The 12,985-nt window shown below is 40.4% G+C and overlaps 1 protein-coding gene across 1 annotated transcript in view; it reads right to left on the bottom strand.

Annotated features, from left to right (window-relative positions):
* bmp1a (bone morphogenetic protein 1a) overlaps window positions 1–12,985 on the bottom strand; it is a 66,056-nt gene that overhangs the window by 36,629 nt on the left and 16,442 nt on the right. The window contains exons 2-4 of the mRNA XM_039804255.1: window positions 11,794–11,907; window positions 5,396–5,521; window positions 648–765 (exon numbers count right to left, since the gene is read on the bottom strand). Of these exons, the coding sequence (XP_039660189.1) occupies window positions 648–765; window positions 5,396–5,521; window positions 11,794–11,907 (358 nt within the window). The remainder of the gene's footprint in view (window positions 1–647; window positions 766–5,395; window positions 5,522–11,793; window positions 11,908–12,985) is intronic.

The following is a 12,985-nucleotide window of genomic DNA, read 5'->3' as shown; positions in this document are numbered from 1 at the left end:
GGGAAAGTCACCGGACGCCACAATCTTCTGAACGTAGTCATATTGAGAAATCCAGAGAGAGTTGTGTGGAGCTGAGAGTCTTAATTAGCTTTGTAGCAACTCATTTGGCAATGGCTTGAATGTAATGGACGTTCATTGATATAAAAAGGTTACGCACTAAAGCTTTAATCGGAAAATGCTATATCCGGATAAAAAAGGCCTTATTCTGAATATCCAAACGGAATATGCTGCTTCCATGACCTGTGTCAAATTCGGAATATTGTCATATTTGGAATAATAGTGGAATATTAGTGTGCATGTACACATACTCAGGGTTATGGAGGAAATCTCTCTCTTGAAAGCAATTCTGTACACCATGTTTGACACAAGTGCTCAGCGACTGATGGCAGTGTGAAGACGAGGCACAGGAAAGCGTTCCTGGCCACTGAACAACCGTCTCTTTTAGGACTGGTAGGGGGCTGAAATAACAACTCACACAGAGACTGTGATCAGAGAGGATGAACAATGGTGAAAAGGCTGCTTGAGCAGGAAAGCAAGGAAAAGTACTTAGGCGCTAAATAATTAGGCGAAAGATACCGACGGCTCAGCAGAGCACAGGCTGAGCATTCAGTTCCGTCACGTGGGAGCTAGAAACACGAGCCACTCACCCACATGGTCGGTAGGTGAAGACAATATAGCTCTCCTCCTGCGTCCTCTCAATGAAAGTCACGCAGGTGTGCTTCTCCCAGTGGCGCATGGCTTGGCGGAATATCGCCCGCTGGCTGCCTGAATAGGACGACAGAGAGGATGAGATCAGTGGAGCTGACAGAAACACAGTCACACGCATTTTATAGAAAAGGGGGAGAAGAATGGAAACAGCTGGAAACAGAGTTAGATAGAGAGTTACTGGAAATGACGTCATGCAACATTATAATGTAAACCGTTACGTTTTTCATAATCTTGTATTTATCATGTAAAAGCTGCACTGCTTGTTTTGCTTTTTGAACAATTATATGAACTTTCTGACTGTATGACTGATGGTAATTATCAGTTTTATGTTCATTTAAGAAAAGAATACAAAGTTATATGATAATAAAGAGGCGTGCTTTACTTGTGTTATTACATTATCTGGGTCACATAACAGAGATATAACCACAAGATGTATCCTGGGATTCATTCAAAACTTTGCTATTTGTTATTTATAAAAGTAATACATAAATTGCTGAGACAATTAATTGTATGGTAAGATTTGGAATTGTTACAGCTCTAGCCTCAATACTTGATTTTCTGCAGACACATCACATTACACCATGTACATAACTTGTGAAACTGTGTAATGATATTAAATGACCTGTAATAGCAAACGAGACTAACAGTGAAAAGAACGCTATTTCTATATAATGACTCTGCCCGGGTCCGATTTTTCCCGCAAAGTCACAAAATGATTTATGGCAGGTAGACAGCGCTACAGAGCACACGTTCTGACGGGTCAGATTTCGGCTGAACACTGGAAAAGCCTATGTGAGTATGCAGGTAAAAGGTAGCAGGAGATTTCTTTATATAGGCCTAATTGTGTTTTTATTTTATTTTAGAAGTTATCTGTTGTAGTTATGGCTGGAACTGGGGCAGGACCACAAAAAAAAAAAAGTATAGTTAGTTTACACTGGGAATCGACTTCGGAACGCGGACGTTGACCGGTGAATGCGATCCATTTACAAGTCATTTTCATTAGCTCTAGCCAGGTTAGCCATTGTTAGCAATACCAGTTTATAACAACGCATTACGCCACTTTTTTTGTGCTTACAAACAGCGTAGCAACATGTCCACAGATAGAAGTTGGACAGGACTGTGTGTTTACGACATTTAGGGGGACACAAATAAGACAGAAGTGCTTATAACTGTATGTTACTACAGCTTTCACTACTGTTGATGCACGGGGCCGCAATGTTGGATTTTGAACTCCGGCTACTGTGAGGTTGTCCGAGTTCCGAGCTCAGAAATCCGAGGTCGGGGGGAGTTTCCGACTTCGACCTTGGAAAATCTGAGTTCCGAGTACAAATGGAACGCACTATTACACTCGGTCGGGCTTTCAACAGATGGAGACAATTACGGGATTGTAAATGATTAAAAAAGGCCCCTGAATTGGCCCTCAGGTATACTTATTATATACGTATTACTAATATGTCTATTTAATTCATAAAATAACTTGCGCGATGTGGTTGTACGTCAGTAGCCGACATTAAATGACGTCCCACTTCCATTTAGCATGGACGTTTTATTCCTTTTAGTCCGTGTTTGCGTTGGCCTGCTATTTTCTTTTCCCTTGTCCCCCTGTAAAGTTACCTGTGTAAAGCGTCCTTGGGTTTCATGAAATGCGCTATATGAATCTAAGTTATTATTACGTTGGTTGCTACAACAAACACTTAATGCTGTGACACAGTGACAGTGATACCCGGTTTAGCTTACGATAGATCCAAAGTAGGCTAAGTTACTGTATGCAACACTTGAAATGCAACAATGCATCTGTAACATATTCTCTTATTGTAAATGAATGATTATCTGCCTGAGCAAAACATTCATCGCGACTATATGACCTCCGTAAGGCAAGGCAAGGCAGCTTTATTTGTATTCAGCAACAAGGCAATTCAAAGTGCTTTACATGAAACATTAAAAAACAGTTAGAAAACAATTAAAAACAATTTAAAACAATTTAAAATCATTAAAAGACAAGAATAAAATGTTCAGTGCAGTATAAGAATTTTAAAGAAAGAGCAGTTAAAAATAGGTTATTTAAAGAAAGGCAACATTAAAAAGATAGGTCTTCAGCCTGGATTTAAAAGAAGTGAGAGTTGCAGCGTACCTGCAGTTTTCTGGGAGTTTGTTCCAGATATGTGGAGCATAAAAACTGAACGCTGCTTCCCCCTGTTTAGTTCTGACTCTGGGGACAACAAGTAGACCTGTCCCAGACGACCTGAGAGGTCTGGGTGGGTCATAGTGTAGTAGCAGATCAGAAATGTATTTTGGCCCTAAACCATTTAGTGATTTATAAACCAGCAAAATTATTTTGAAATCAATTCTTTGAGGCACTGGAAGCCAGTGTAAAGACTTCAGTACTGGAGTGATGTGATCCACTTTCTTGGTTTTAGTGAGGACTCGGGCAGCAGTGTTCTGAATCAGCTGCAGCTGTCTGATTGATTTTTTTAGGGAGACCTGTAAAGACACCGTTACAGTAGTCAAGTTTACTGAAGATAAAAGCATGGACAAGTTTTTCCAAATCCTGCTGAGACATAAGTCCTTTAACCGTTGATATATTTTTAAGTTGAGAATATGCTGATTTTGTAATTGTCTTAATGTGGCTTTTAAAATTCAGGTCTGAGTCAATGACTACGCCAAGATTTCTGGCTTTGTCTGTTGTTTTTAACATTGTCGTTTGAAGATGAGAGCTGACCTTTAATCGTTCCTCTTTTGCTCCAAAAACAACCACCTCAGTTTTTTCTTCATTTAATTTAAGAAAGTTATGGCACATCCAGTCGTTAATTTGTTCAATGCACATATTCAGTTGTAGTATTGGGCTATAATTCCCTGGTGATAAGGTTATGTAAATTTGTGTGTCATCCGCATAACTATGGTAACTTATTTTGTTGTTTTCCATAATCTGAGCCAGTGGAAGCATGTAGATGTTGAACAGAAGACGCCCCAGAACTGAGCCTTGGGGAACTCCGCACGTCATATTTGTATGCTCAGATGTATAATTCCCTATAGACACAAAGTAGTCCCTATTCTTTAAATAGGATTCAAACCACTTTAGTACTGAGCCAGAAAGACCAACCCAGTTTTCCAATCGGTCAAGTAATATGTCGTGGTCGACTGTATCAAATGCAGCACTGAGATCAAGTAATACTAAGACTGAAATTTTGCCACTATCTGTGTTTAAGTGGATGTCATTAAAGACTTTAACGAGAGCCGTCTCAGTGCTGTAGTGATAAGAAAAGGTTGAGTTGTTGAAAAAACGCTTTTTCTATGATTTTGCTTAAAAATGGAAGGTTTGATATCGGCCTATAGTTGCTCATTAGTGACGTGTCTAGATTGTTATTTTTTAGGAGTGGCTTGATGACTGCAGTTTTTAGGGCCTGTGGAAAGATACCTGAGAGCAGAGATGTGTTTACAATCTGTAGAAGATCAGAAGTCAAACAATTCGAAACATTTTTGAAAACACCAGTTGGTAGAATATCAAGGCAACAGGAGGAGGTTTTCAGGTGTTGTATAAGGTCTTCCAGGTTGTTATGGTTGATCGTATGAAATTGTGTCATATTTGATTTTGTTTTGTGTGAACACTGTGACAACACATATCCTATACTTGATATGGAAGCACTGACTGTTTGTCTAATTTTCTGAATTTTGTCTGTGAAGAAGGAGGCAAAGTTATTGCAAGCCTTGGTAGACAATAGTTCAGATTCTACTGGTACTGGAGGGTTTGTTAATCTATCGATAGTAGCAAACAAAGCACGTGAATTATTATTGTTTCTGGCGATAATGTCAGAGAAAAAGGACCGCCTTGCATTCCTTAGTTCCAAATTATAAATCCGAAGTCTCTCTTTATAGATGTTATAGTGGACCTGGAGATTAGATTTTCGCCAACTGCGTTCAACTTTTCGACACTCTCTTTTTTCTGTTCTCACCACTATAAAATTTCTCCATGGAGATCTTTTCTTACCAGAAACAGCTTTGACCTTAGTGGGAGCAATAGCATCAATAACATTCGTAATTTTACAGTTGAAATTATCTACAAGCTCAGTGACTGAGGCCCCTGAGAGGGTGGGTATGGAGGAGAAAAGCTGAATGAATGATTCACTGGTGTTTTCAGTGATATACCGTTTTCTGATTAACTTTGTTTGAACACTTTTGGGCACCGAGATAGTGCCGTTAAAGAAAACACAGGAATGGTCAGAGAGAGCAACGTCAGTCACCACAACCTTGGAAATGTTTAGACCCTTGGAGATAATCAAGTCCAGTGTGTGCCCCTTATTGTGCGTGGGCTGTGTCACATGCTGAATCAGTCCATAGCTCTCAAAAACACAACACAGTTCTTTGGTCCCTCGGTCCTGGGGGTTGTCAACATGAATGTTAAAATCACCAGCAATAATTACACGGTCAAAGTTAATACAGATTATAGACAACAGTTCATTAAAATCGTCAAAGAAGTTTGCACAGTATTTAGGTGGCCGGTAGATTTAGAAGTATAGCTTGAGGGGAGGATCTTAGGATTCAAACCCTAAGACACTAACTCCTAGACCTTTACGACAATAAGTGTGGTAAAAACACTACCGCTTTTGTCCAAAGGGGCCGCTGAATTCAACACAAAATGAAAGTTACATACAGCCACTTTAAAGAGGATGAGTAAATCGTTGTCACTTACCACTAAAGTTTCCACTGATGACATAGGGAATAACCCCTTCAGGCCAAACGCGCTCAGGTCTGGAGGTGGCCGCCCGTTTCCTGCGGCGTGAACCATGCCTGTTTTGGCTACTCTGGTTGGTTGACCCTGAAGAGTTCAAATAAAGACACAACAACAATAACATAAATGACATTTCTGAGTCTGACGGAGCAAATGTTTCTCCAACATTTGCATGAAGAGCAAATATGTTTTACCCATGGATAGTTCCTCAGGGGGAAAAAAGGGGACTTTTTTTTAATCCTAACAACTACAGGACATTATTCAGGGTTTGATGCCATTCAGACATTCTAATTATTATTTCTCATTTAGGAAATTACATTTACTCCCTTGAGACATTTGTTCAAGCAACATTTGCACAAATGGATTTTATTGAAGCCGATTTCTTTCTTCTTCCAAATTAATTTCACCGTTTTAATGTCACTCAAATGCACATAAATGCAGAGTAACCATGGAGACTAAGCTCCCACTAAACATGCTGATTATAATAAGAAACATCCATATGTGAAGCACATACAGCACAATCCCCCTACTGTATTTCATTATGCTGCTGTACAGGCGTAATATGAATGAATGACAATAAAGCATATATATATATATATATATATATATTATATATAATATATATTATTATATCAAAAGGTGCTGTAGGTAGGATTGCGAAGATCCAGGAATTAGCCCAACATTTTTTTTACATCGACAACTTCGCAGTCCCTCCCCTTTTTCTGCTAAAGCCCAAAACGGTCTCCTAAGCCCCTCCCCCCACACGGGAGAATAAATGAGCGTGTGAGCAGTGATTGACACGCAGTTAGACACCCCCCCTGGCCCTGATTGGTGCATCTGAACGGGGAGCTGTGGATTTTTGCAAATAGCACTAAAGGCTGTAGGTGGTTAGCCTGGCTCCGCCCTCCTACGTACTTCCGCTAGTTATGCTAATGCTAAATAAAAGCCGATAGTTATCGGTCTCCCCTCTTGTTGCACATGCACATGACATAAGTCACAGCCAAACGTTAGCGATTGATTATGGCAGATCCAGAGTGGCTCTGGGCAGATCCAATAGTTTTAAACTTCAACAGAGTACCCGCCTTCAAGGAAGTTTACACTTGTCAATGGAGAGTGGCCAGACTCTCTGGACAAATGAAATGTACAAGAGTCTGGTAGGACCAGGCTAGTAGGTGGTGCCAGAGGAGCCAGATTTTTTTTGAAATGATCGGTTTCATGTAGTTCTGCTCAAACGTAGGGTCAGTTTCAGAAAATATGACAGAAAATTAGTTTTACTTCCTTAGTTAGTCTTACCTACTGCACCTTTAACCCAACATTTACTTTAGCCCGCCATATTACTGCGTTAAAATGAAGTGAACTCGGAAAGTCGTGTAGCAAAAACTTTCCAAGTTCTTCAAACTTGAGGGGGTCATTCAGGTAAATGTTACCAGTCGAGAACTCGTTTTTCCAATTATACATGAATGAAGCCTTGATTGCGGAGATAGGGAGATGGGAAGAAACATCCGGCGCGTGTCAGACTTTATGCCAGCAATGTATATATCCGTTGAGCCAGACTACTGACCTTTGATACAGTTCATACAGTGCAGGAATTTAGTGGGTGTGTTGGAAAGAAAGAAGATTTTAAGCCATACAATTAACATTTATATAATGTGATGTTGTACCTTTATATTGTTCCTTCTAGTTTTTTCTTCATTTGCCTAAAACATTTATGGATAGATAGCATTCATGTGCTTAAGAGGGCTGGGACACTGCAGGTTTTCTTTCCACAAAACAGCACTGAGTTTCTCACATTTGGGATAAATCGGTCAGTGTTTAACTTTAATGAAAACCTGCAGAACTCCCCATGGTGCATTGATGCCTGTCCCTGGTGCAGGAGTTAATAAATGATTCATTTAACGTTTATTAAAACAACTAATTAACACGTTGACCTCTATGCAATGAGGAGTTTTATGTGACCGCTGCAGAAAACAGTACAGTAGGGATTTCTGGCACAACTTCCCCTACTTCAAAAAAGAGAAATAGTCGGAGTATGCCAGCAACACTTATAGTTTACTACAAAGAACAATTTTATTGTGAGACAGAACAAGGATGACACTGATCAAAGCCGAAACATGTCCGTCTCACAATAAAGTTGTTCTTTCTAGTATAAATATCGCTGTAGAAACAAAGATAAGTACATCTGGTTTGAGTACATCCTGCACATGGATAGTTTTTCCACAACAATTCTTGAAGCCGTGGGACTATGAGCCCTCATCTTTTTGAACTATATTTGATTAACAAGCTAGAGTTTTTTTTTTGTTGTTGGCTGGGACAATGTGTTCCGTCGAGTTTTAGCCTGAAAGAGTAAATCTTAGCAGCCTGGCGGGATCAATTAGCACATACACTTGTGCATGTGTTGAGAAAGAGTCTGATAACAGCCAAATGTGCTCGGTTAACTGATAAGAAAGAGTGCTGGGGAGGCAAAACTCGTGGAAGATGTGTTAATTAGAATAATATGATAAGTCACGGAAGGGAGGTTTTTAGGGCAGAGGGTTGTATTACTGGTAGTTCTGATCGTGTTTTTTTCTTCAACCAAATGTCCGTGCTCTTTGATTTGTGCACGGCAGACAACAAGGGCTGAGAAATAATACGGATTAGAGTTGGGATCAGGCGAAGTTGCCAGACCTTCCTCCAGCGCAGCGCTGCGGAGGAGGGTCTGGCTAGTCCAAACAGCATTCCGGGATGGGATGAAAACGTGCTCTGGTTTATTGGCATTTCTTTAAACCAATCAAAATCGTCTTGGGCCGGACAGAGCCGCTGCAAAATAGCCTCGGGAAGGAACTTGTTTTGTACATCCAAAAGTTGTTTTAGTCGTGCAACAGAAAACTCAGATTGGACAGATAGTCTAGCTCACACCCGTCGCTATGGGCGGGCCATAGGGGGCCGGGCCCGCCCCCCAAAATGCTTGTGCCCCCCCACTTGAGCCACAGACCTCTTAAAAAAATTACTTTAATTTTATATTATCATAGTTGCTAATTTTGTGTTGCATTAATGTTGCATTCTTTATCATTAAAACATTAAAAATATAAATAAACAGTGGTGTGATTTTTGTTTGATTGATGGGAATCTACACTGCAACAGCCTATCACGGCCTTACTAAAAAGAAAGTTAGGCTACGACTTGACGTGGCCTACGTCAGTGTAGCCGCTCAACAGTTACCGCACATTTTTGAAAGCTGGATGAGTTTTCGCCGGCTTACTCGCTTCAGTTCGTCATGGATATCCGTAAGTGGTTGAAAAGCCCACCAACATTCTCCTCTGCCAAATTGGATACGACACCGACGCCTCCTGATGTTGTCGTTGGAGAAGGAGCCCCTGGACGACAGTCTGAGCCTGATGCTAGTAGCTCCGTGGAGCCCGACCCTGGGCCTGGCAGGACCTGCAGGTCAAGTGCAACTGCGACTGGGGCAGCATTTGGGCCACAACTAACTGTTGAATCAGGGGGTGTGACGGACAAACCCAAACAGGTTGTGTTTAGGAAATATCCAGTCAAAATGTTTGGTTAAAAAAACCCGATAATTTTCCTCTAGCTGGTATTTGAACAGGGACTGGCTTGCGTAGGCTACTCGGTGGAAAAGGACTCCCGCATTTTGTTATGCCTGCAGGAAATTCACATCTGTATCATCGGACGCGACCTTCTTCATTAAGGGGTTTAAGATTTACAGACAAGGGCTTAAATAAGCATGCAGCTTCAAATGACAGGAGGGACTGAAGAGAGGACAGGCTGCCTCCACTCAAAGACCGGTAGGTTCAAAGTCTGTGTCTGTGTGGGTGTGTGTGTGTGTGTGGGTTGTGTGGTTTGTGTGTGTTTGTGTGTGTGTGTGTGTGTGTGTGTGTGTGTGTGTGTGTGTGTGTGTGTGTGTGTGCGTGTGGCGCGGTGTCTCATGGCACATGCATAGCAATGCATATCCTTCTGTTGACTGCTTTAAAATGCAATGTTTGAGAGATGCTTCTGGTGTTAAATCTAATATGTTGTATAGTCAAGTGTTTTATGGATATTCATAACATTGCTTCTATGTAATGTGTTGTAGGCTATATAGGCTACCTGGTCATATTGCTGTTGGTTATGTTTAACGTGATGATTACGTGCGAATAGTATAACAAGAGTATATGATTATTATAAATATACGTACTGTACGCTAATAATAATTGTGCCCTCCCATGTATTTCATATGCCCCCCTTAAGACTGAGGTCTGGCGACGGGTCTGGTCTAGCTAGCTGTCTGGATTTACCCTGCAGAGATCTGAGGAGCAGTTAGCCATAATCCTCAGAAATACACCGCAGTTTAAAATGACAACATGAGGAAAGCGGAAGGTAACGGACATCCGGCCAAATAAAGGACATCCGGTGGAGTTTCTGGAGGCAACGGAGCAATCCTGGAAGTGGAACCTTATCAATACAGACTAGGCGAAGAGATACCACCACACCTGTAGAGTAGAAGGTTAACCATACAGCCAGAGCTACAAAGATTAATCGATTAGTGGTCAACTATTACATTTACTACCTACTACCAACTATTTTGATAATCGATTTATCATTTTGAGTCATTTTTTATGAAAAGTCAAAACTCAAAAGTTTCCAGCTTGTTAAATGTGAATATTTTCTGTTTTTTTTCTCTCCTCTGTGACAGTAAACTGAATATCTTTGAGTTGTGGACAAAACAAGACATTTGACCACGTCATCTTGGCCTTTGGGAAACATTGATTGACATTATTTCACCATTTTCTGTCATTTTATAGACAAAACAACTAATGGATTAATCGACTATGAAAATATTGTTAGTTTCAGCGCTACATACTGATGCTGTGTTCAGGTTCATAGTCCAGTGAGGTGAAGTTAGAGTATCCTTTCCAGTACACCACAATTGGATGCATTGCACAGTGACTAACCTGCTAAAGTTGACAAATATGGATATTCAATCTGTGTCTGTTGTAGTCCTGATCCATGAATCGCCTCTTTACTCACTGCCTCAGGTGTCCCTATTGAGTCCATAAATCAATCATACCCACTGGCTATTTTGAGAGTTGAAATTAATTTCTAATCCTGCGAAATGTTTCTTTTCCTCAGCATGCTCATTACCTTGAGTAAAAAAACAGCGAAATGACGCTGTTCAAACATGCACAGTCTTGTTGGTACGAGCTCACCTACAGTTTATAGGATTGTGAAGCCCATTGGTGCCTGCTGATTCACGGCTGTTGCCTAAATACTACTTTTTATTTTTAGAGCAACTATTAACCTGACAAAGCCTTGCAATTATTGTCGAACATGATGATACAGGTGTAGCAAGGCGTAGTGATAACAGGACAATTGTAGGCATAAACATTCAAAGAGAGCTCATCAAAAACCCAAAACTGCTACCCGACAGGTGCTGCTGCCGACTCTCAGGTGGAGAGGCTCGGAGTGGTTTGACAGTTGTTGTGTTAGAGAGTGAAATGTCCTTTTTTTAGAATTATTCTTCAGGAGAAACACAATGTGTGAACCATGTTCATAGCAGATGTTTTGTTGCAATCTTATTTCATTAAAATTCGGCCTGCACCTGGCGATTATTTTCATAGTTGATTATTTTTTCGATTAATCAATTAGTTTGGTTTGTAAAATGACAGAAAATGGTGACAAATGTGGATCAGTGTTTCCCAAAAGCCCAAGATGATGTCCTCAAATGTCTTGTTTTGTCCACAACTCAAAGATATTCAGTTTACTGTCACAGAGGAGTGAACAAACTCACGTTAAAGAAGCTGGAATCAGAGAATTTTTCCATTAAAAAAATGACTCAAACCAATTAGTCAATTATCAAAATAGTTGGTGATTCATTTAATGATTGACAACTAATCGATGCATTGATTATTCTTTGCAGCGCTACTCATACCTGTCCGTTGCCTGCCGTTCTCAGATACCAAATAAACAAAACATGTAATGGCAGACGATGCGCCGCCAATTCGACATGTCAATGTCAGTTTACTAGCCATTAGGGGAAGTACTCAGCCTGTGAAAACAGTCATAGCATAATGTCTTCTGTGGCTTTGGAGGGAGCATTCTGAACTTGTCAGATTTATTGTCGAATTATCTCTTTACACATTGCTGTAAGACACATTTAGGCCCCATTATACAGAAAGCTGAGTTTGTCCTGAACATTTTGATATGAAACACATCAAGGTTAAATGTAAGTACCCTTAAAAGGTACATTTTAATAATTTAATAGTTGACAACTACTTGATTAATCATTGCAACTCTAATCTCGAGTGCCAATCCAAAACACTTTGCATCAGTGCTCGAACAAGGGATTGTCCCCTCAAGTTGTGATCTTTAAAAGCAGTGGTTACCTGTGTCTGTGTGATTAATGATTTGGACGGTTCTCTGAGCCAAATCTATGATTCTGTCCACTTTGAACGATCGCAGGTCCTCCTCGTCCAGAGCAATGTCTCCCAGAAAGGCAACTGAAACAGACAGACAGAGACGGCACATGTCAGACGATTTTAAGAAAGCTGCCCGATGCGGAGCATCCGCTCTGAGCTGCCGCGTTGCCTCGAGCTTTTCCTGCCGCTCAGACAGCGAAGGCTGCATGGAGGCCCAGTCAAAGCTTGTTGTGGAAGGCCTAGAGCGTAAAACACATACATATAAAAACATATACTACATTCCTTTCTTGCTTAGGTTCTGTTTACCCTTTTATGCAGGGAAATAGCAATAGAGTTGTGAAACAGCAGTGTGTCTGTTTGGATAGGAAGGCCTCCTTGTCTTGACTCCAAATTATAGGATAGAAATGTAAGCAGCAGCATATTGCACATGGCTCAAGACGGTTCATGCAATAAAGACAGAGTATGAACTCAGAAACCTAACCGATGACATGATTAACTGCTTTACAGTTCTCGCTGCCTCAAAAAAAGCCCAGAGCATACTATTCAACTCAATTCAGTTTGTTTAAGAAGTGGACAGCGCAAATTAATAAAACGCAGGATTGTATATGGGTTAAAAATGTCAGATTTACCCTGGCCTCGATGTTAAAAAGACAACACAAGCAGAGCAGAACTTGGCACTAATCAAGACATAGCACAGACCTAAAAAGATTATCAACAAAACAAATCACAAAGCAGAACCGGTTACTCAAAGATTCATCTCACTTTGGACACTCTCGGTTTGAACTTCTGCCCTCGGGCAGACATTTCAGGGCAATTAAAACACAAGCAAACAGACTCCGAAAGTTTTCTGTCCATCCAGAAGCCATAACTGCTCTTAAAGCGCTACTTGAGTATTAAGAATAAATCGTGAATGTCTTGTATGTGTAGTATGTTTGTGTTTTTGTGTCTTTACTTTCTTAATTTTTTTAATCTTCTGTCTCTTAATATATATTTTTATAGTGATTTTAAGAGGGTCTTTTTTCTGATGTTTGCACTGATAGGACTGCATCCAATTTTGATGCAGATGTAAAATAACAATAAAGACTAAAATCTATTAATTACACTAAGTTAAGTCCAGATGTTACCAAAGAACAAAAATTCTCACTGTATGCTTTGGCGT

The sequence above is a fragment of the Perca fluviatilis genome, chromosome 6 (genome assembly GCF_010015445.1).
Source record: "Perca fluviatilis chromosome 6, GENO_Pfluv_1.0, whole genome shotgun sequence".
Lineage (NCBI taxonomy): Eukaryota > Metazoa > Chordata > Actinopteri > Perciformes > Percidae > Perca > Perca fluviatilis.
Note: the sequence above shows the minus strand (reverse complement) of the source record. Positions and strands in the feature narration are given on the sequence as shown.